This window comes from Galleria mellonella, unplaced genomic scaffold (genome assembly GCF_026898425.1).
Source record: "Galleria mellonella isolate WM207_F2 unplaced genomic scaffold, CSIRO_AGI_GalMel_v1 utg57, whole genome shotgun sequence".
NCBI classification, from domain to species: Eukaryota; Metazoa; Arthropoda; class Insecta; order Lepidoptera; family Pyralidae; genus Galleria; species Galleria mellonella.
The window spans coordinates 7,054,358-7,078,369 of NW_026442119.1; the positions used below are offsets into that span (position 1 = coordinate 7,054,358).

The following is a 24,012-nucleotide window of genomic DNA, read 5'->3' on the forward strand; positions in this document are numbered from 1 at the left end:
GCCTAAACAAAGCTCTTATTTATTTCAAAAACTTTATTTACATTATTGTATAGAGTTGTATTACCTATATTGTAATATATTATTATCTACATTGTAGATTTACCCCTTATTCATAAAAATGTCAAACCTTTCATAAATCCATTTTAGCTAATGAATAATTTTGTTTCTTTTTTGCACATATTTTTATTATTTGTTATTATTATTATTATGTACTTTTTATTGCTATGTGTAAATGAGATTGTGTTTGACGCCGTTTGATTCTTGGTCGGACCAATTTACTAAACGATTTTTTTCTGAAATGACTCGAGTTTAAATGTTCTGGATTGTGCTTCAGATTTTAGTTGCTTGGTTTCCCATAACATAGGATTTGAGTTAAATTTGGTACACGGGTAGATTAAAACAATAATTTTATACACTGATACAGACTATTACGAAGACTTGGGATACAGCTTATTATCAACAATATTAGCCTTTCACCACGGCGTTCACTTGAATCGGCCTTAGACAATTCAAGTTCGTGGTTGTGTTTCACTCATTCATTCCCTCACTCTGCTAGAGAATGCTGCTAAAACTTTCAGTTATTTCATTTTTTCACTCGCTCAACAACTTGTCGACTGTCGGTTTTGTTACTTACTAGTTTATTTTGTTAAGTTACTAATGTCTTAATGTCAGATTTAGCAGCTTTATAACAAATGTTGTAAACAATATTTGGACAAAAAATTTAGCTAATTTTTAATTTATTTTAGTGTAATATGTTGATATTTAAGTGCGGAATAGTAACATTAACGTCAACATACATATTATCGTAAGTTTTTAATATATAAACATTACATTTGAAATTAATTGCTCAGTTCTGAGCTATTTTAAGTGTTTTAATCGAAAAAGAGAGACTTTTTTAAATAGAATACAATAAAAAATAATTACAAAGTGTATAAGTAATTGATCTGTAATATGAATAATTGGTAATTTTTTTATTACTTTCACTTTCTTAATTTTTGTAGTAGGTAAGTATAATTACTTAAGAGTATTAAATAATTATTAAATATTTTTACTTATTGCATTCCAGTGTTTGCTTTCAAGTTGCACAAGATACAAACTCATTGGACATTGGCCTTGCTTTTTTGTATATTGCCAGCGGAGTAATAGGTGAGAGGTTTTTATGTTATGTAAACTGTAATGTTGAAACCTAGTAAATGTAACACATGTCTAGCTAAGTATTTGCATAATACTGATCTTATAGTAATTGTACGGTTCTATTGCATAATTTTATGTGTCTTTAAGCCATGGGAAACTAATTATTATCATCATTTAATTATAAAGTATTGTAAAATTGTCTGTAAATTTTGAAAAATGAATACTGTGCCTAAAGACTGACTGCGTGGTGTTTGAATGTATTACTAGCCTTCCAGTCAGCATATGGTATAATTTTATATAAATATTATAAAAAAAAAATAATACAAATTTATTCCAACACATTTCACATAATTGTCTGCTTTTTCATACTACCATAAATTGTCTATTATATATTGACCATAAGTTATCATATTTTAATTGTTATTAATATTAATTTACTAATATCATGTTTACGTTCTAGTAGGATATTTTATATTAACCAATCACATCCTAATAACTAAAATTTTAAAAACACTTGATCCATAGTGTGGTAACCATGGTGATTAGACTAATTTTAAATAATATATTGTCTATTCCTTTAAAGACTATTAAATAAAAACCTATATACTTTTTCATATTTAAGATTATATTCTAAAGTGCGTCTGGTCCCTTAAAAAAATGTGTGCATAGCTGAAATGTTCAATCACCTGCTCTTCTATAAATATGACTATTATTAGATATATGGAGTCTTTAAAAATATTACAAACATGCTTTTTGCATATGTAGGTAAAAATATATTATTATAATCTTGCCTGTGTCGTTAATTTCATGATGTGGTTTTTTATTTGTTTTTAATTGGAAATTAAACATTTAATTCAAATTATTAGCAAATGTGTAATGATTATGACAAAGTCATAAACAACCCATCTGATATTATTGAGATTAGATTGTTATTAATTACTACATGATTATTATGTTTGTATCTTATCATTTCCCTTTTGAAATGATCATCAGACACATAATTATAAAATATACTCTCCCATATTTAAATATTGACTAGGAATATCAATATTGGCAGTCCAATGGTGTGAAATAATTAGGTCTCAATTTGTGATTGCTATTGTGACTCTAAGAATGGACTGTATCCTCTCTTGTTGTATTAAATAAAAATATAAACAATTAAACTTCAACATTAATGAGAACTAATAATACTAAGTGTTGTGCTAACAATTTTTTTCAGCTGGCAAAATCATTTATGACAGATACCAGCAAATTCATGTGCTAGGCTCACTAACACCAAATCCAAATGTTACTTCATTTGCAAACAGGATTGCTTCATATTCGGCCTCCTTTGTGTCACTGGGCTTCCTGGTTTATTTCTTTTTATTCCTATTTAAGGTAAGGTTCCCTAACAATGTTTTTAATGTCTATTTATAATAGTTATTTTCAATCCTAATTATATATTTATTTATTAACAATAATTAATTGCAAGTAATTTAATTACTAAGTGACCATAATATTCTTATAATCAAATTGTTCAATTACAGGTAGATAACCATTGCCTCACGGCACTAAGTATTTTTATATGCGGATTTGGAACTCTATATATATGGATGCAGGTTTGTTTTTAATGTTTTTATCTTAATATATAAAAACCTCATGTCATATTGTTAGTTACCTAATCTGCTCAACCGATTTTAATGAAGCTTTGCAAATAATTGTTTGGTCTAACTTGAGTATTAGAATAGTTTTCATCCCAAATCTAAAATACCAACGGGGCCCGTTGGTAGGCGACGAAACAATGTTTTATGTTGTAAAACATTACATTTTACATACATATGACATTTACATATGACAGTCTAATCTATCAAGTATTTTCGAACCCAGCATTTGCATACCGAAACAGACTAATTTTCTTAGAAGTAATTACGTTCAGTTAGTGAAACTATCAACATATATCAATCTCATATGATACTTATGTAAAAATTGCATGCAACTACTACTTTATTTAATGGTCATGTTGTAGTCACAGATATGTAATAGGTATTATCTATACCTATTACATATACATGACATGTAGGGGAGTAATCCCTACAGACAGCGTCGCTATCATTACGACGTGGTTATTTTGTCATTACTCATTCCATCCTCTTAGCGTCATCCTAGTTATAGTTACTTTAGTGAGTAATTTGAAGAGTTTGCAAAATTCCAGTGATAAAAATTTTATTAAATAATTATATTAATTCTTAAAATTACGATAATTGTTAAACAGAAAACAACAGTTAAAAGTTTACGTGAGGAAGTCAAAAGTTACCAAAATGTTAGATGTGTAATTTAAAAAATGCAATATACTGAAATAGGTGTATTGATACAATATATTGGTTAACCGAGTTTTTGGCAATGGATCGTTCATTTAGCAATACATGTCTAAATTATTAACTTCATAACGCATTTATTGTTTTTGGTTTTAGATTATATTAATTTTCCAAGCTATGTTTTGCAGAATACAGTATATCATATCTAATTAGTATAAGATATATTAAACCTACTATATTTATTAAATTTATAATAATCTATAGATTGTTATAAATTTAATATCATATGCATTTAATAATTTTTGTGTTTCAGTGCATCATAACCACATATATTTCTACACTCTATTATGACAAATATTTGTCAATTTTAAGGCAATGTCTAGCAAACGTGAGCTTCCTTCTACTCGTCATAATGGCAATTTTTGGAACTGTCACTTCTTTTTTACCTAGAAGTAAGTTTTATACGTAACTAGTTTACAAAAATATATAATTTTAGATATAATTTCATTTTCATTTATATATTATTGATCACAAAAATTCTTTATTTATCACAATACAAAAAAAAATTTAAGTAAAGAATTTTTGCCAGTAGTTGCCACGCTTGGCAGGCGGATTGGCAACCGCAGTTAGGCTTTGCAGATGTTTTTAGAGGGATACTGCTGCCCACTCCTTGCTCTCTCTTAGTCGCCTTTTATGATGACTATGGGAAATGAAGGGGTAGCCTATTCTATGTCGGAATCACATGACTATGATGCACTACTTTCACAACTTTTTCATAAGAAATTCATGGACTTTTTTTTTATAAGCAAATTTATTAGACACTTGTCTGATGTTAATGGGTAGCGAGTTCCTGAGTGAGGAGTTCGCTCGAGAGTGAAGGAGTTAGGAAAGCAGAGTGATGTAGTAGTATAGAGGAGCAATAGAGTTCTTAGAGTGAAGTTATTATAAAATAATAATATATTTGCAGGTGGCACCAGTGGCGTTTACTTTTGTCTTCTTATCACTTCCCTGTGTAGTTATGTACTGGCAGCAATATTTTGTATATTTATATTATCATTTGAAAAGGATTATCAGTATTTTTCCGAAGTAAGTAATTAATTATTAATTTTATATTGACTAGACATTCTTAATAAACTTCATCTGAAATCTGTATTACACTAATCATGTAAGGATCTGCAATACTTACATTGATTTTTTTTCTTAAATAAATATTTATGTTACAAATGAGACAAACCAATTCGAAAGTTTTTGAAATTGACTACTATCAGTTTATTACGTAATAGGAGGAAATGGCTGAATAGAATTATGTAATCTAACAAATATTAGACTGCTGACTGATTTTATTTAAAAAATAATGTCGATTGCTGCATTGTTGAAGTAGCTACTTAATAAAAATAATAACTCCTAGACATATTGCCGATTTAAAGAAAATTGTCTTTTCTCTGGGGTAAAAAAGTTTCTTCCTAAAGAAAAGAATTGTCTTATACATTTTTTTTGCAGGGACTGAGATCGGAATTCCTTCTTGATGATGCATGCTCTTTAAATACTGCATCATTAACAGATGTGAATAGTCTATACGGGACCCAAGAGTTGAACTCGAACACAATTGTTATAAAGGGTAATGTCAGCTGTGGTAAGATCTCTTGACCAGAGGCCGTGCCCTCTACGGGCACGAATTTGCAATCGGCTGTTGTAGCTCCAAATTCTCCTTCTTATGGCAGTTTTGGTCTTACTAAAATTAAAGTTTTTAATGACAAAGAAAATAAACACGAAGAACGAGACGAAGTCGTTGATAATGACAGTGGTATGTCATCAGAAGAAAATGAGGACTCTCTAAAATTAAGCATAAGTACTAATAATAATAAGATAGATATTGTAAGTTCCGTATTAGATGATAAATGTGAAGTAATAACAAAGTGCCTAACTAGTAAACCTCACTGGAATGAGATTCCATGTTGTTCAAGCAATGTTACTAATGTAAGTGTTACTAGTGATGTGGTAGATAGCACTGGGATAGGCCCGGACCATGAAGTTGACTTAGTCACGAAAAACGGTGATAAAAAAGTTTCAGATTTCATTGTGATAGATCTGACATGTGATGTCAATGATGTTTGTGAGTCTATTAATTGTGAGCGGAATGTTGGCGGTACAAATACAAGCAACATTGATTGTGATCCTTCTAGTATACGTAGTTTAGATTCAAGCCAAAGTTTAGTTCCTGTCCTGAACAACGAAATTGTTAATACCGAGAACCAGAAGTTGGTGAGTTTATCATTATCGATATTACTTGCCGCTTTACTGCAAGCGATGCGTTGTTTCGCCCAGTTTCTAGAGGACATAGTTATTCCTCAACGGTAATATATTAGTTTAATGTTATATTGTGTTCCTTTATACTTTACTGCAGTATTTATCTGAATTGTATTTTATTAATATAGTATCATATATTTAATTATCGCATTGTATAATGTTGTTTTATTGAGAAACCTTGACTCGTAGTGTAATTACGGTGTAGTACAATATTACGTATATGTAGGTAATTCGTAATTATGTAAATTGCCACTAGTGAGTTTAATTAGAGCATGCACAATGGTTCTTTAGTTCAAGGTGGTAATATTTGTAATTAAGGGAACAGTGACACCGTAATAAATATACTTATATAACTACAATCTAAGTAGACCAATTTTTTTGCAAAGTTTAGAATAGTTAAATTTTAATTGAAAAACAAATAAATATTTCATAATAATTTAATAAATTATATTGAACAATACACAAATTCTACTCTTCACACACATCAAATAAATTAATGAGGTTAAATAGGTCATACACTATCCGTTAGGTACTTTCTATTTATTGTCTCAATATTATTTCACTAGGAATTCATAGAGAGGCTTCGTTAATCACTGTGATCAGTCTGTTGTTTGTATTATGGCACTTTTTCTTCCACTTGATTGAGTTTTTGGTATGCTCCGGAGAGTCTTGTTGTTCAGGAATGGTGGATTGCTGGTTAGAGTTCGCCATAACTATGGACCAGCGCCTGCTGCGACGCTCGTTCAAGTTTGGCAGCTCCGCTATGAGGTTGTTCTCGTATTCGCTCAGCATCAGATAGTTTTCAACCTATAAAAATAGTAATGTAAGTATGTAATCTTGATAAAGAACTTTTTATTTTTATTATTGTTGATACATGAAATTATGCAGTAAAAATTTATTCTATTAGTTTATTTACTTTTTATAATGACTATGATATATATTAGAAAGTGTATAGGTATACATGGTACGGGTGATGTGTATGTATACAGAGTGAATCCGAAATTGTTAACGTCTTTTAAGTTAAATTTTTTTACGCGTTTTTGTTTTCGAATCGCAAAGTTTTGCTTTTATTCTATACCATGGACAGATTTTTAATTATACTTCCCGCTAATGTCTTCGATTTCATCTGTATACATCCGGTGAAGCTTATTATTTAAAAAGACTAAAATTAATATATAGTACTTCGGATTGGCTTATACAAGAGCTATTTAAAATTGACAATTTATTTTATTTCGTGAGAATTTATTACTAATTTCATTAGTATCAGTTTACCTTATTACAACTAGTGATACAGTCACCACCGCAATCTAAATCCTCAAGGAGATGTTCAGGTATATCTAAATCCAGGTCCAGGTCTAGCCCGCCCTCCTCACTGATGCACGTGAGCTCCGGAGGTACGTTGGTCGGAGGGGAGCCAAGGCTACCTGGTCCAATGCTATCCAGGAGTAGATCACGGCCGGTTCTGCCTGGCGCTATTAATTCTGCTCCTAAAACTGAAATTATTGGATTCTTTATAACGCGATACACACAACCATTTGATTATGGAATTGTCTGTCTTTCGAAATAAGGGAATCACCAGGTATAGGCATCCTTAAGCGTCGACTAAGGGAGCATTACTATGTATATTTATATATTTTATGTATTATTCCAATATTTATATGTTCACAGAGTTTATGTATTTTGTGTAATTAATATGTAGTTTGTATTTTTCTTTGTATATACTTTATAAATGTGTTTATGCAACGTAGACAAATCATATGTCTGTTTATTAATTTTTTTAAAAATATCAATTTCATTTACATGGAAAGGTTTGCTGGAAGAAATCTTTTATTAGAGATAAGCTCGCCTTTGTACATTACATTTAAAATTAATTGTTCTTATGTTTGTGTACAATAAATAATAAATAATCAGAGAGAGAAATTTCGTCAGTCTGTCTCATTCGTGTTTCTGGTTCAATTTAATTCAATTTTCAATACAATTTATTTATTCGCAACAATACTACATTGTGTTGAATATTTTTTATAAGTAACAAGAAGATATCATAAAATACAACAAACCAGAAAAAATATGAAGCAACACAATAACCAATATATAAAAAAAAAACTTTGCAACATTGTGTTTCACTTTGACGGTATGGCAGTGAAATCGGGGCGTACAAAGACGTAACACTAGTCCTCAGTAACAGCAACGTTTGAGGGTAAAATAGGCGTTACAGAGTATTCTGTAACAGCTCTTGGTCTTAGATTAATTTTATCAAGATTGAAGTGATTTTTGGAACAAATTTTCAAATTATTTAGAACCCAGGTCTTAATTGTCAATGGATTAAAATAGAACGGTAACATCGCCTGTGATTTATGCTGGGCCAATTGCTAGTTTTCATTGGTACCTCAATGAAAACTAGCAATTGGCCCATCGTGATGGATTTATCGGGAAGTTTTTTGTGGAGACCGCGTGGAAGTCGAGCTGACAAGGCATATTGCTAACAATGGGACGGTTAGTTTCTGTTTAGCAATCCTTTTATATATATATTTATATTTTACTTTCATACCTAATGCGGTGGCAGCGCCGGTGGCGGTGCGAGGTTCACGGTCGCGAGAGTGACTGCGGCGCGTCGACCCACCCACAACCGTCTCACATAATGTGCTTCCACCATTTTCTCTGAAAATGAAATAGTAAATAAATAAATGATCACAATGAAAACTATTGCTACTAGGTAACTTAGATTACTTAGTGATAAGTGTTTAGCAGGACTTTTTCATAGACGAAATTTCTCAGTCTAGAAACATGAAAGTGTTTAGATTTTTTTCATAATGTCAGCAAAAATATTATTAAAGGATTTTTCATAAGTTTTTTACAGAAATAGAAACTAAACAATTTCGTGCATGTGAAGCTACGGAAAAAAATCTACCTGTTACAGGAAGACAGTACAAAAGTTTTTTTTATACTACTATATTGGCAAACATGCATTCGGCCCTTCTGAAGGGGTTACTGTAGCCTATGAACGTCTGTAACACCAGGGATGTCATGCGCACGTTGCTGACCCTGTATATAAGTTTACATAGGTACATAGGTATCCATCTCTCTCATTCGTATTTCTACCATTAAGGACCAGTGCTTGCAAAACTGAGTTTCGGTGTAAGCTAAATAAAAAAAAATCAATTTTTTTAAATTTTAAAAAGGTTTTATAATTACTTGGTTTGTTTATGCGCAACGCTGCGCCGATGCAGATCAATGCAGAAGAGTGACAGTGAACCGATAAGCGAGCACGTAGAACTAAAATAGTAGCCCGCCTTTCCACCACATCCTACGTTGATGTATCCTGTAAATGGATCGATAATATAATTAACTATTTAAATTAGGTGGTACGGAAGGAATTAGACACTTAATCACAAGTTATAGAAATAAGTGCCTACTCATACCTAACTAGCCGCATTTTATCTTGATATACATAAGTAGATGTTTTTAGAATTCCTAATAAACTAATTACAATCAATATCTATTTCATGGTTACTATTATATCTGTAAAAACTGCTATGAGATTATGTGCCAAATACAGTCTTTGCAAAAATTCAAAATGTTAGGTTTACAGTTATAGTAATATTGGAATTTACTCTAAAGAGATGCGAGTCTCTAAATTTAAAACTTGACATGGTTACGGAACCCTGTTAACGCGTGTTTGACACGCTCTGCCCCTTTTTTTACACGAGTGTTCAGTGTGGTTTGTAAATTCCAGAGACAAGTTTACAAAGTGAAGGGGTCACCGTGGTGTTTTATTTGATTTATTAAAAGCAATCCATTTATTTACCAACGCTGGTGAAGTAAGTGAATATAAGTGAGCCTGTCTGAGCTTCCTCATTCCTAATCAATTTCTAAACAATTTTATATACATATGATTTTATATGGCTGATTTAAAACAGTAGGCAGTCTAAATAAGATTATGATTGTCGTACCTGAGAGGGGTACTCCAATAGCTATAGGTACTGCTTGCGAGCATTGTACGAAACCCCAGGCACGCGCGAAATTTCTAGAGCGCACCCGTTCGTACGTATACATCTTTAACGAATAGTGATACCCTCCGCAAAATATACCTGTAAGAAAACAATTATAATTTAGATATTTTTGTTTGGCAACACAATTATGAAAATTTATTACACCGATTAAACAATATATTTTCTTATGTCACAACAAAGTCAAATTAATAGACAATTAACTGAAAATCATCTTGTTAATAGAGAAACTAAATTCGGATTAAAGAAGTGGAATTTATATAAGATTGGTCATACCTATATGAGTAGATAGCAACTACTTTTCTAAGTCAAATAAGGAATAGTCACTAAATAGGTAATTATCAATGTAACTTGGTTTTAGCTTCTTGTGTTTTATACTAATTTTACTAAGAATACAGTACCTACACTTGTTTGTATGACTTGGACATTTAAACACTGCTAATCTGTATAAAATCTGTAATAAAAAATACTAAAATGGGCACTAGCAAAGCGATAAATTTTATTCTAGCTAGGCAGTAATTTACTAAGAAGCCCAAAATATTGTAGCTAGAGATGCCTTCAGCTATAGTATTTTAGTAGACTTTATAGACATGAACCTGTAAATTACAAAGTCATCAATAAGCCAGACAATTTTTTTTTTACACTTAAAAGTTTTAAAGTAGGTTATGAGAGTTTAAAAATGTCAAACAAAAATAAATCTTGTCGATGAAGTCGCACTTATATTGATTAAAGAAGAAAATAATAAAATGATAATGAATGAAGCCTACTGTACTTGCATTGTATTTACCATAGATCCAAGCGAACATAACATATCCCCTGTATGAGCCTTCAACAGCTGTGAGGGCCATAGTGGCTAGTCCACATACGAATACTGCTGCTTGTGTCAGGTATTGTCGGGCTATCCGGCATTCGGCCGAGTTCTGACGCACTAGTAGTCCAAATGCTGCACATCCCACAGCCCAGGCTAGACCCAGATATGCTTGTAGTAGTTCAGCTGTGTCGCCTAAGCCTGAAATTTTGTGATAAATATATTTATTTAGCCATTTATTAATGGCTATTACTGTGCATTACATTATCATTTTTGCCAATTAATCTCAATTTGTTTGTTCAAGAGTATGTAATATGAAGAGCTTATTTGTAACGAGGAGTATTGGCTCCAGCAATATATTGTGTAAGGCTAATCTTGCGGTTTACCCGGAAAACCATTATGGTTAATTACTGCTGAATTTGTCACTATGGGCTAATTGATTTCATCTATACTTATCATCCCTTACAGATACCCTTCCAGCAAATCTTTAACACAGGTATCGTTACTATTCTATTTTCATTCATATATAAAATAATGAATAGGTACCTAAACAATTACATTATCTACCATTTATACATATATTACATTTATAAATACAATTACATATTTTGTTTTTGGATTGATCTCGCATCTATCAAAAAGTGACAGTATGATAAACCGCTGCACTCTCAAGTACGAAAATTAATACAATTTAAAAATGTTACATTTTCTGTCTGTACACCAAACACATTTTTTTGTTAGACTGTACGTACGATAATCTTCTCAGTCGGTGAAGTTAGGAACACTCAAGGGATGAACAAAAAATAAATAAAATATTTGATACCCAATGGGTAAGTAATAAAAAGAGATATAATTCTATTTTGGTTTATTTTTGAAGAAAATTACGTACTTACATATATAAGCTTTTCTAGATTACACAAAACAATTATCTATTGAGATGTTCATTGTCGTAAACTAGCTTTATTGCTACGATATGAGAATGTTATAAAAACAGAATAGGTATTGCGAACATGTCTGATAAGTAAAACTAAGTAATAAAGGAAACTTTTCTATTTTATGCATCACTGGTTTTCTTGCCAACACTAAATTTCCGTGGCATTGCTCTCATTATACGAGGGAAAATATTTAAAAGTTTTACATATTATTTATAAAGGTTCTTATATTTTCAAGTTTTATATTACAATGAATGAGATCGACTCGTCGGATACACTCTCTTCTTATACCTGTAGAGCGCCATGAACTAATAAATTGTATATAAGTGGAAGTGGCAATACTATATAACAAATATAATATAATTAATGCATTTGACTTGTTGACTTTTAATTAGCAATAACAAAACCCATATTTATAACTTGAACTCAAATATGTGTTTATATCCATACATATATGTACGTATATATGTATTTTATAACAATACATTGATATAACTAATATTATTGCTGGGAGAAAGGGATTGTTAGTAATGGGGTCTAATGGCCCCATTTCCAGCAATATACCCTATCAGGTCGACTTCCACGCGGTTCCCACTGGAAACCATTGTGATTAAATCATGTTAAATTAGTTACAATGGGCCAATCGACGTGCTTTCATCCTTACCTATCATCTTACACTAGTGCCCCGCCCGTGCATATCGATGCCATTTTCACTCATAAAAAAAATTATTGCTTCTAAAAGTTGAATTAGTATAATACAAGGGATGCTCATTTTCTTGTCACTTTACTATAAGTGTTGTATATAATAATAATAATAATAAAAAAACAGAACGTGAATAAGTAATATAATGTTAATAAATGCTTACCTTCCTGCTCAGCGTGGTATGCTAAATAGAAAATAGGTGTATTGATTCCAAACGCTGATATCCCTGTCGACATGAGGAGGATCCTGACGGTTTTAGATTTTAATGTGGAGAAATCAAAAAATGGCTGCCTATCATCAGTTTTGTTCCTGTCTTTCATCTTCCGTTTGATTTTATTCTGATTTTTGAGATGGAGTATGGCTCTCCTTTGTGGGTGGTATAAAGAGGCTGATCGATAGAAGGTGCCCAGTATGAATGTTACGAATACTACTCCTGTCACAGCTTGCAATCCTAATCGCCATCCAATTGCTCTGTAATGAAGTTGTGTTTTTGAGTAAGAATATACCAATATTGGAGTCGATTTTCGGATGCTATTTTTCTAATTCTATCTCTAAAATTAAAATTTTTATTTGTTATTACAGTGAAAACTTTATTCTAAGGAGCAATATTAGCTAACTTTCTATTAAAGTCAAAATTATTATAAATTTAGTTTATGATGGTCTATAGAACAAGTGTTTTTGCTAAATTATCAAATTAAAATATAAGGTTAAGAGATAGGCATAGAGAAATGGCAGCTCAAAATCACCTCATAAGTTTGTTGATACCATCAAATAGAGTACATAAAGTTCTTCTAAATTCAATCTCTTGTATTAATAGGTATGTACTGTACTTTGTTTCTGTAGTCGACTCTTTTACTTATACTTTAAAGTAAGCACGTAGATACTGTTATTTATTTACTTACACTAGTTTACACAACATACTTGTAACTAACAATTTTGAATAAGTACTCGTACTAGACTTATGAGGCATTAACAAAGAAAAGTTTCTAATTATAAGTTATTACCTATAAAAGTGACCGACTGTGAAGTGACCCATTAACTTCCTAATTAACTTTTTATTTTGAGGACTGAAGTTATGAGTTGCAATAGCTCGATAATGGATGTCATGCTGCTTTTTAGCTCTAAATCACCGTCGTACTCGTCTATATATATATAAGGAACAGTTTTTTATAACAATTGTCTTAAAAAATATAATTAATTATTTATCTATATGACGTATGAATAAGTCCAGTATGTTATTATTTTATATCACCAGAGGGAACCTTTGTATAAAATCGTTTACATAGGCACTTTTGTCACACTCGTCATTCTGTTAAGCTACCGAACTACTGCGCTATAGTTACATTTTAATATGAGGAGTGGGATATGGAAATCAAATTTCTAAGTACGAAAGCACAACTGCTTTCGTTTTGAAAGAGATATTGGAACCTTCGTTCTTAGTAATGACTATACCTAAGAAATATTCGTCTATGACGTGGTTCGCGTTTATAAGAGATATTTCCATCTGAGTATAACTAAATTACAAATTGTAGGTTGAAATTTTGAAAATATCATAAATAGAACAACAACCATTTTATTAAAATGTCTACATTTGTACGATGTGACGAAATAATCACCTGATAGCACCTTTGATAAAGGTGGACATGACTGCGATGCCGAGACCGCTGCCGCTCACGATAAAGATCTCGACTAGTTCGCGTCTTCTTTTGAAGTATTGCGCCACCATCAGCGTAGAGCAGTCTCGTGTCAAGCCCACTCCCACACCTACCACCGTACCTGCAACACTTACTTTTTAGAAACTAATGTAAAAGTAGAAAACAAATGTAATGGCGTATCTACCATAATTTATGAGTAATTTTGCGTGTGTTCTTATATACCCATTACAATGCTTTGCTTAATCTTACAATTTATTAGTGTAACTGGTTTGGAAACCATCTGTATTGATAAATATAATTCTATTTTGAGTATATGATGAAATAAAACAGTAAAGTTTACAGTGTAGATTAACTAAATCAGTATCAGGTTGACTGGGAAAGAATGTTACTCGTATGTAGCATTAAGTCCGCTTTTTATACCAGACACTTTTATATTTGTAATGTGGTCAATAAAGAATAAATATATAATTTCATATAAAAAAAATGAATCAAAATTTTTCAACCAATAACAATATATATGTCGACAAAATAATATATGTAAAACTAAACAAGTTTCAGTTATTATCAATTCGGTTTATTCGTCGTCCGGTTAATATCTATACGATCCGTCTCCTCCGGTCCCATTTAATTATCTAGGTATAATGTTAGATTTTTTAATATTACACAACATTGATTTGTTAGTAAAAGATCCACTGATAATTTGATAATAATGTTTAGTTTAGAATAAAATATTGTCAATGAACTATATGTATCTATTACTCACTTGATCGCCATTAATAGCACTGATTAGGCAGATGGTTTTATTTCAATTTTTTATGTTAAAGCGTCAGTCTAAAGTGTAACTCCCTTATTTATAAAAATTAAAACATCCTACGAAATTATTTTAACTATTACACTGTTTTGTCACTTCAAACTGAGAATTTAGCGCAAAAGAAAGAGACAAAACTGTTAAATAGTTACAATAGACTTATGAGAGGTTTGATGTCTTTATGAATAACGCAATTAGCCTTATAAGTATGAATGAATGCGAGTATTGTACAATATTTTTTATAAATTCTTGGATTACGAATGGGTTGGCTTTATTCTTTCTTACGAATGCCTGACAAGTGAAATCATACATTTTCACATTAATGCACGTATTCAGAATTTATTTCGTAAGAAAATATCAGCGTAATCTGAAAAAATAACAGTATGAATCACGTCATAAAAATAGTGAAATGTCGCTCGTGTTTTGTAGTGACAGCAGATATTGTAGCGATATTTATTAACGCGTCAGATCTTCAACTATCAGTCATACGATCTTTATGACAAGTTGTATAACTCCGTTACTCCATGTTTATGGTTTTCAATGTATGTAATTTTGACGCTTCAACTACGACAATCGAACACAAGTCATAAACAACGTCGTTTTTTAAAGCGTTAAGTTTATAAAACAACATTTTCAGTTGCCCTCCAATATCTCCTGAAATTTTCCCGGAAGTAATTTACAGTATGGATTTTTTTTATTCTTGCAGGATTTTTTTTATCTTACTGGTTGTATATACCACAAGGAATTTATTTTATAATATTCAGATTTATAGATTATGTATTTTGAGATTTCTGTATGTAGAGTACGAGTAAATAGCCTTTCGGTTTTATATACGAAAAGACAGATATTATTTGATAATTTTAGAAGTATTTTTTCTGTTTTGTTTATGGATGAGTGCTTACATTACAAGGCATGCCATATTCAGTGATAATTATTCAATATTTTTACTTCCGCATATGTCTATAAAAGTATATCAAATAAATAGTAACATCTTTTTTTTTTTTTACAAAAAAAAAAAAAAAAACTACTAGCACGAATAGTGCGGCCATTTAAAATCAATTAATTATTTAACATTGTGACAAAATGAATATACCGAAGAAAAAGTCTATCTAATAATCAAAAGAAAAATATTTAATTATCAAAATCAGTAAAAGTATTCAATATTTTCTTTTATCAGGAATATTTTACTTCATAAAATCGATTAATAAAGAGGAGCTCTTAAAGTTGTTTTTAAAATTTTGAATTGCTTTTGTTATATACAATGTAGATAAATAGAAATTTATATGTGTTGCTAACTGGTAGTATGGAACGGATGACTGATGCAAAGTAATGTTGTTATGCAGGAGAACGAAAGCGGTGTCATTCAGTTCAGGATATTACCGCTTATCAAAGTTTATAAGGGGAGCGCGCATTTGACATGTAACAAATCGCTTGCTGTTTGAATCAGCTTTGTGTAACAAGCCACTCACGATCGTATACATAGAACTTATTAGATATTCTCTGATTATATTTAGAGTAGGTACTACTTATATATAAAATTACAAAATGATTTAAATGTATAAATGAATATGTTTTATTTGCATTTTACGACATAGGGAATAAAATAACGTAAGCAATAAATATGACAAATTAAGTTGTATAGGTAAGTAAGATGGCCTTATTACTGGAAGTAATTTTTTCTAGATAATTCAAGGATAACAGACTAATTTTTTTATACAACTTAGAATGGCAAACAAGCTAACAGCTTAATTGATAAAATGTGGTAATCGTAGTCTATAGACATAAGCAGCATAAATTAAGGAAGTATGGAGTAACAAAAATATATGATACACTGTTATCAATAGGTTTTAGGAATGTATGAGGTGATAAAGGATTATGAAATTATTTAAATTAACTGTCATCAACAGGTTTAATGAATATATAATGTAATACGAGTGCAACTCGTTTTAATATTACACTGTAAAGTAATAAATAGTAGGAAGATATTGAAGCTTTTTATTCGATTGCATTTATTTGACGGCATTTGTTTTGTTCATGTAGTCCACCTCTTACGACATTCTACGAATACATATGAAAATGAGTGATGTGTGTGCTTGTGCGTGTGCGTGTGCGTGTGCGTGTGCGTGTGCGTGTGCGTGTGCGTGTGCGTGTGCGTGTGCGTGTGCGTGTGCGTGTGCGTGTGCGTGTGCGTGTGCGTGTGCGTGTGTGTGTGTGTGTGTGTGTGTGTGTGTGTGTGTGTGTGTGTGTGTGTGTGTGTGTATGTGTGTGGGTGGGTGTGTGTATGTATATACTATTATATATACATATTTTTATGTTCATCAATATCATATATAATATCAATAATCATCTGCTCTCGATTATTTGGTTTGGTTTATTGTGGAAACTTTACTGATTTATGTTATGGTTGTGTATATTATGTCTTAGATATTGTATGTTTCCCTTTCAAAGTAAAATAAAAAAAAAAATAATTTACTGTATACTTATTCTGTCATTACATGGAGTTCTTTTGTGGTAGAGTATTTCGTGATTGAAAAGAGTGTCTTATGAACGGTTGGTAGCTAGTAAAAATTTTTTAATGCAAGTGTTCAACTTATTTTTCAAGAGTTGTAATGCATGATCGTTAGATTTTTTTATATCTATAGTGCTGTCCATGTCTCTACGGAACGATTACCAAAATTACAACTTTTTATTAGATCGGCTTTTTATCTGACTTTTATCAGAGCGTCATCACAAAATAATCCTATAAAATTAGTCATGGCGAGATCTCAAGATCTCGCCATGACTAATTTTAACTTTGAAGTTAAATATATTACCTACTGCTTGAACCATAAACGTGTAAAACATGTTGTGACATGGTAAATGTATTCATGGAATCTATAATTTCATTCACATATTGACAAGTTGGTGTCCATCTAGATAACGACGAATATGACAGAGTGGATATCAGATTTCCCATTTTATATTTCTACTTCTATGAAAATCGAATAAAGAGTAAATATAAAATTTAAATTGAATAGTAGTTGTGCAAACTTAAAGCAATAATAACAGAAATTTTATTTATATAACAGGGTATAGGATCACTGAATTTAATTTGAATCCATACTTCTTGAAATTATATATAACTATATATACAGTAGGTAGGTTACTTCAATTTAACTAATATGACGCGAAGAATGTAAAGTATGTTTGTGTAAACATAAATATAATTATTATCGTGTTTATATACAGCAGTCTGCAAATACGTCGCGAACGTGCTCAGAAACTAAATCCGTCTAAGTACACAATTTGTTTACAGAATAATTAGTGCTAATTATGAAAAATATTTAAGAATAAACGCTTTTGATCTCCGAAAATCTATAATTATTACAATATAGGCGAAGGTTGATGGCCTATACTCAGCTTTTGATGATACATGACGTTTTTTGAGAAGCAGCAAGTTTATAGTCACATATTCACATAACCACTAGGAAACCTGTGTTTAATGAAAACTAGGTAAAAAGCTTATAAGCACCTTAAAAACTACTAGCAGATATAAGGACCGAACTATAATACACTTTTTATATTAATTGCTAACATTTACTTGTGACTTTGTCTGTGTGGTCCAGGTGCATTGATTGACAGGGATCTAAAGTAGTCAATGACCTTCTCCATCCCTTATAGCATAAGTAGATATACCAAGTTTCATAATGATTGATTAAGCTGTTAATGCACCAGTGTAACAAACAAACAAACTCACTGTCACGTTTATAATATTAATAAGGATAAGAATAATATTGATTCTATATACTTAAACATTTAAATTAATTGCAGTGCATTTTGAACCGACTTATATAAATATAAAAGAATAGAATTTCATTATTATACATTTTCTGCTGGAATTGCAGCAAATAATTATGTTACTGAAAGTTCATGCTATTTTCACATCAAATCCCGTCTCTATCCTTTTAAAGAGGGTATCAGCGGAACTACGGTTGGCATAGTGACATCGTTAGCTAACATTCATAGCCTGCGATCATAACGTGGTAACAGGGATCTGTTGTAGATAGTAGTTCTACCTCCAGTGCTGCATGTACAGTCAAATGCAATAATATGTAAACATTGTGTCTTATGATATATTATTAGTTTAGCTAGTAAATAATTACAATTGTCATTAATAGCACTGCCACATAGTGTTGAGTTGTTGACATGTTATTATCGACGATTGTACCATGATAATAACAGTGGCAGTGTAGTACGCGCGGCAGTTACTTTATATTGGATGACATTATTTTGAATGTTCGTTTAGAGATACGTGAGGTAGAACTTTATATAATAACTGCGCATAGAAAAATACTATTTAATATTTTATTTGTAAACGCGATATTTACGTGAGAACGTAACAATGTTCGAATTAACACAATTTGTAGGTTCACTTAACGTAGTTTTTTTTTTTGTTTTAGAAAATATGTATGAATATGTATACAACACAAAAAAATATAGTATTTTGTATACATTAACTTTACCAGCGGAAGAGGTTGCGTATAAAATCCTGTATAAGTATCTCTCTCTGTCTCATTCGTGGTTCTGTTGTCAAGTAGCTATTGTGCTTGCATGGCTGTGGTTTGAACGACTGGGTACGGAAGCGTAACACACACATAAGGAACAGTGTCCTTAGGAATGGCAATGCGTGATGGCAAGTATATTCCATCATGCTGCTGTTAACGTCTATAAGCGATAGTTACCATCAGGCGAACAGTTAGCTTCTTCGCTATTTCAAGTCGTGTTAAAAACCTCACACCAGTACAATTTAAATGTTAATGTTGATTTTTGTATGCTACCGACGTAATATTGTTGAAGATATAGGAAGCTTATCACTTGCATTTATGTAGTAGTTTTACTTCTATGAAACTTTATTTTATGGTACAACTGAAATGTTAAACTGCGATATTCTGTGACCGAGAGTTGTAAGTTTGAGAAACGCAAAGGAATAAAAATTGATAGTCCTTATTCGATAATGGTGCCGCAACCAATGAGAATTGTTTTCGCTATCGTAGTTTGAGAATGAAAATTTGAAAATAGTTCAAACATATTACAATGTGGGCAACTTTGTTCGCCTATTTCCAGTTAACTATTTGTAAATGGAAAAATGTGAATTCGTTTCTATTTTTTTTTAATCTTCAATGTAGGTTTGGTGTAAATACATTCAATTATATTAGAGTCAGTATTAATATAGTTAAAATTAACATTCAATAATAGGATGTTTGAGAAATTAATCGTAGTATTCGTAAACAGTTTTTAAAAGATCTAAAACATAATGTTTTTGCATGAAAATATATTACAATATTCTACTGCATTTTTCACAGTGATCAGAATATTTCGTGATATGTAATCATTCTATCATATAAAGTTACGTTAAAAATATGTTACATAAAAAATCTTGATCTGAATTGCAGTAATAGTTAAAACACAAGATCTCAAAGATTTTGTACTGACCATAGCTGAAGAAGAGCTGGTGAAATTGCGTGGCAAAGGATGTGAAGAGGCAGCCGAGAGCTGCAACCAGACCTCCGACTACGGCGGTCACACGTGTGGACTTTCGCACGCACAGCGCTACTGTCACTGGCGACAATGCAAGTGCCACTCCCGCTGATAATGCGCCCAGGCATCCTGAAACAAAAAAAAATTGATTATTGTTGCTAAGCATCCTCTTAGCAATATATTCTATCAGATCAACTTTCACACGATTTTCCCAGGAATCTTGGTTAATACTTGTGGATTTCGTCAACGATGCGCTAGTTGAGCTGTTTTCATTCTCTCTTATTAACTCTCACTAGTGCCTCACCAGTATAGCGCGGGCGCGTTTACCATTCCATTATCACCCATTAAAAAAGGAAGCATTGTCATTTATAGTATATTTATTTCGAGATGGTGGTATTCAATCTAGTATCTGTTATATCTATACATCTAAACGTCTAATCTTTTTCTATCACAAAATTCTGGTTTCGAATCGTTAGATGATCCAGTATCTATCGAATCGATAGGAAGGGCATGAAGTAATCCTATAATTGTTTATATCGAGCTTGAGGAGTGTAATCTTTAGATATTAGTATTTTAGAGTTTTTTTTTAATATACTTCATGTATTAATGTATCAATAATAGCAACTTTAACTATTAGTGTCTCAAATACTAGGTGCATTTTATTAAAAATACCTGGCCTTAAAATTGCAAATAAACGTGACTACTGTCACGTTTTTTGGATGATTACTTCCTCATTAACGTTAAAGTGTGTTTAACTATCGAATTAAAATAATAAACACCGTAGGCGATAATAATATTAAAGAACCTTTTGCTTAAGGCAAAATATAATTTATTTTAATTTTATCGACTTTTATATACCGATTCTGTAGAGTTGGAATAATATTAAAAGCAACAATAACGATTATAAGAATTCCAATTATCTCAAATACGATTCTAGTATTATTTTAAAAAATTATACAGTCAGTATTTTGGGACCCGTAAAAATATAGGTATTATATATATTGATATACGAATATTATATTGTATACACTGATTTAAAAGTCTATAATACTTGGTAGTTATGAACTTTAATAATTAAATTTTGGCGATTGTCAGATGGTAAATAATTATAAAAAAAAAATATGTAATTATCGGAAACAATTATTGACAGTTATTAAGTCTCAGGTGCTGTGGTGGTCAATGATTCACTTTCAATATTTTTTATTAAAAAGTCTGATTATTTAAACCGTGCGACATTGATGGTAGGTTTGCTCGCCCCCTGATGTCTTGAGTTCAATGTCTGATATGTTATAATTCGTCTGACTGAATTTTAAACATGTTATATATAATATACGAGTATATACATATTACTTTATAAAGAGGTGAATAAATATGTTAGATTCTAAAAGGAGATTTTATACGGAAGCTATATGGGCGATCAATGTAAGAATTGACGAAAGATAAGAAATGACAAAAGACAGGTTTATTTTAGATAAAATAAGGTTTTATTTTAGATTTGGCTGCTTGTGTGACAAATCGAATCGAAATTTGGGACGTGTTGTTTTGTGGCATGGATTTATAAAGAAATCTAGAACTTGGTGTTATAGTAACTCGATTTTTCAGCTTGTTTATAAGGTTAGAGATTAAATATGTAAATCGAAATAAGGCCAATTTTTTATTTACAATATTTTAATTAGACATGTGAAAAATACGTAATTTTAAAACATATGTATTTAGCTTTTATGTGCGGCTTCGCACGCCTGTGGTATTTGATTTCTGGGAATAACATTTCTTTTTTAGTCTTATAAATTATAGCTGTTAATTCTTTATAAACAGCTATAATTTATAAGACTTACAAATAAACTGTGACACTTCTATCTTCAAAAATAACATACTTCCTATAAAAATTTTCATTCTCCATTTTACTCTTTCAGGGGTGAAATTTTCAAAAACGTAGAAAAGTATTTATAGCTGACGGCCCACCTGATGGAAAGTGGTAACCGTCGCCTATAGACATGAGCAGTACCACGGACATAACAGAGTATACTATTTCAGTCATGATACCCCCCATGCGTTGCCATTCCTGAGGACTCAGGTGTTATTCCTCTGTACCCAGTAAATTCACGCCATATTCCACCCTTCAAACCGAAACATAGCCATGCAAACACAACTGCTTCACGGTTGAAACACGAGTGGGACAGAGGTACCCAAGCAATCGACTTTTGTACAAAGTCTTTCTACAAAGGTCCCGACAATTATTTCGACTTCATGCAGAAGTCTTTAAAGATAAGTACATAATAAATTTATAAAATTTTATGAACATATTTAAACAACTTTAAACAAATTAACATATTTTTTTAAAATAATATTTTTAAAATCTATTGATTTATTTAATATTGTCAATTTATTAAAAAAATAGCAAGATAGGGAATAAATAGGAAATTATTTATAACTATTTGTGAGTGGATATACATAAATATATTATTTAGATTTATTAGATAGATGTTAACTTTGTTTTGTAATACAACAAATATTAGAAATCATATAAATTTATCTCATTTGTCACGAATTCGTAATAGAATACAATCGTTCGGTAGTATGCCAGTCACTCCGTCTGAGTCTGCTAAAGATTACTATTGAAAAAGTTTTAGGACGCCCGAGCCGTTTGCTAGGTTCGTCGACATTTTAACTGTGAGAGGAGACACGGCCACACATCTGAGGAATAAATCTACGAGACGCTGTTTAGTTCAGACCCCAGATTGATGAGAGAGCTAAGATCGCCCCGTTTCATATAAACTTGTTGTTTTAGCTCTATTTGTCATCGCTTTATAGGCAAATAAAATAGATAAAAAACGCATATAGACTAGCTATAAAATTTAAGATGTAAAAACATAAGAAAATTTGAAAATATGCTTACGTGTTTTCGTACATTTCATTAAGCAATGTTTATACATACTTATGTTTAATCTACAGTGAATATTAATTCTCTCTTCAATGTAAGTATTTATTATTCTTTTTTCTTTTGAGTTACCATTATATTACAAGAGCCAAACATGTCTTATAAGACTTAATCCGGACTATATTTAACTGGTATTAAAACATCAAATTTTTTTGGTTCAGCAGGTACTAGACAGAAACGAGTATTCCTAGCGCGGCTAATTTAGGAATCCAACTTAAGTGTAACTTTACTTACCTAGTAAAGTTACACTTCATTTATTTCCTTTAGTAAACTGGAAGTTTGTAAGTATTATGAGAGTTTATGAATTATGATTTTTTATAAAGTTCCATTAGAGTATTCTAGTTTCAGTCTTTAAATTTTTTTTGTTATTACAGAAATGAAATAAAATTTAATATTTTGTGTAACATATATATGTTCACTATTTATTGAGTAAAATTACATAAATATCTAACTACTTAGTACTTACATCTGTACATTGCTGCCCACTCACATCTTAAAAGAACAATATGACATTAACGACAGAGCAAGTAAGAAATCGCACCGACATGCCATATTATAAATAACAATCAAATTGTCTGTCTACTGGACTTATATCAGCCACTTTGGGATAGCATGTGATGGCACATTCAATAAAATGAAATCGAAAACGTGCTTCGATTTCTTAAATTGTACCCTTTATGAAACAAGTTTGGAGCAAATAGTTCGTAATTACTGAGCATTTTTGTTCAACACTTGTACCGCCGATGTTTGAATAGTTTACTTTTTCATTGTCTGCAATGTAATTTGTAAAACACTTATTTTTTAGGTACTACATCAACTCAAAGTGGGTTATTATTGCTTTGTTTCTCGTTCATAGTGTTATAAATATCTCATTGAAAGGAAAATCAATTCTTGTTGCTTTAACTACCT

At 31.1% G+C, this 24,012-nt stretch overlaps 3 protein-coding genes across 4 annotated transcripts in view; 2 read left to right on the top strand and 1 right to left on the bottom strand.

The window, feature by feature from the left end:
- The first annotated feature begins 149 nt into the window (after positions 1–149).
- Positions 150–5,084, top strand: LOC113509574 (uncharacterized). Its single transcript, XM_031910727.2, has 7 exons — positions 150–805; positions 1,067–1,146; positions 2,354–2,511; positions 2,661–2,732; positions 3,742–3,880; positions 4,396–4,514; positions 4,929–5,084. The coding sequence occupies exons 1-7, from the start codon at positions 753–755 to the stop codon at positions 5,073–5,075; spliced, it is 768 nt and encodes a 255-aa protein (XP_031766587.1). The 5' UTR covers positions 150–752; the 3' UTR covers positions 5,076–5,084.
- Positions 5,076–5,893, top strand: LOC128201657 (uncharacterized). The gene has a single exon (XM_052899268.1). It carries the CDS (start codon positions 5,235–5,237, stop codon positions 5,784–5,786), a length of 552 nt encoding a protein of 183 aa, XP_052755228.1. The 5' UTR covers positions 5,076–5,234; the 3' UTR covers positions 5,787–5,893.
- A 263-nt stretch (positions 5,894–6,156) lies between these two features.
- Positions 6,157–24,012, bottom strand: part of LOC113509606 (monocarboxylate transporter 10-like) — a 146,213-nt gene continuing 128,357 nt past the window's right edge. For both annotated transcript variants that reach the window (XM_031910723.2, XM_026892966.3), the window contains 9 exons: positions 20,121–20,294; positions 13,802–13,961; positions 12,349–12,656; positions 10,530–10,751; positions 9,686–9,823; positions 8,928–9,054; positions 8,284–8,393; positions 7,008–7,228; positions 6,157–6,542 (listed from right to left, as the gene is read on the bottom strand). In XM_031910723.2, coding sequence (XP_031766583.2) covers positions 6,306–6,542; positions 7,008–7,228; positions 8,284–8,393; positions 8,928–9,054; positions 9,686–9,823; positions 10,530–10,751; positions 12,349–12,656; positions 13,802–13,961; positions 20,121–20,294 — 1,697 coding nt within the window. In that variant the 3' untranslated portion in view covers positions 6,157–6,305. The remainder of the gene's footprint in view (positions 6,543–7,007; positions 7,229–8,283; positions 8,394–8,927; positions 9,055–9,685; positions 9,824–10,529; positions 10,752–12,348; positions 12,657–13,801; positions 13,962–20,120; positions 20,295–24,012) is intronic.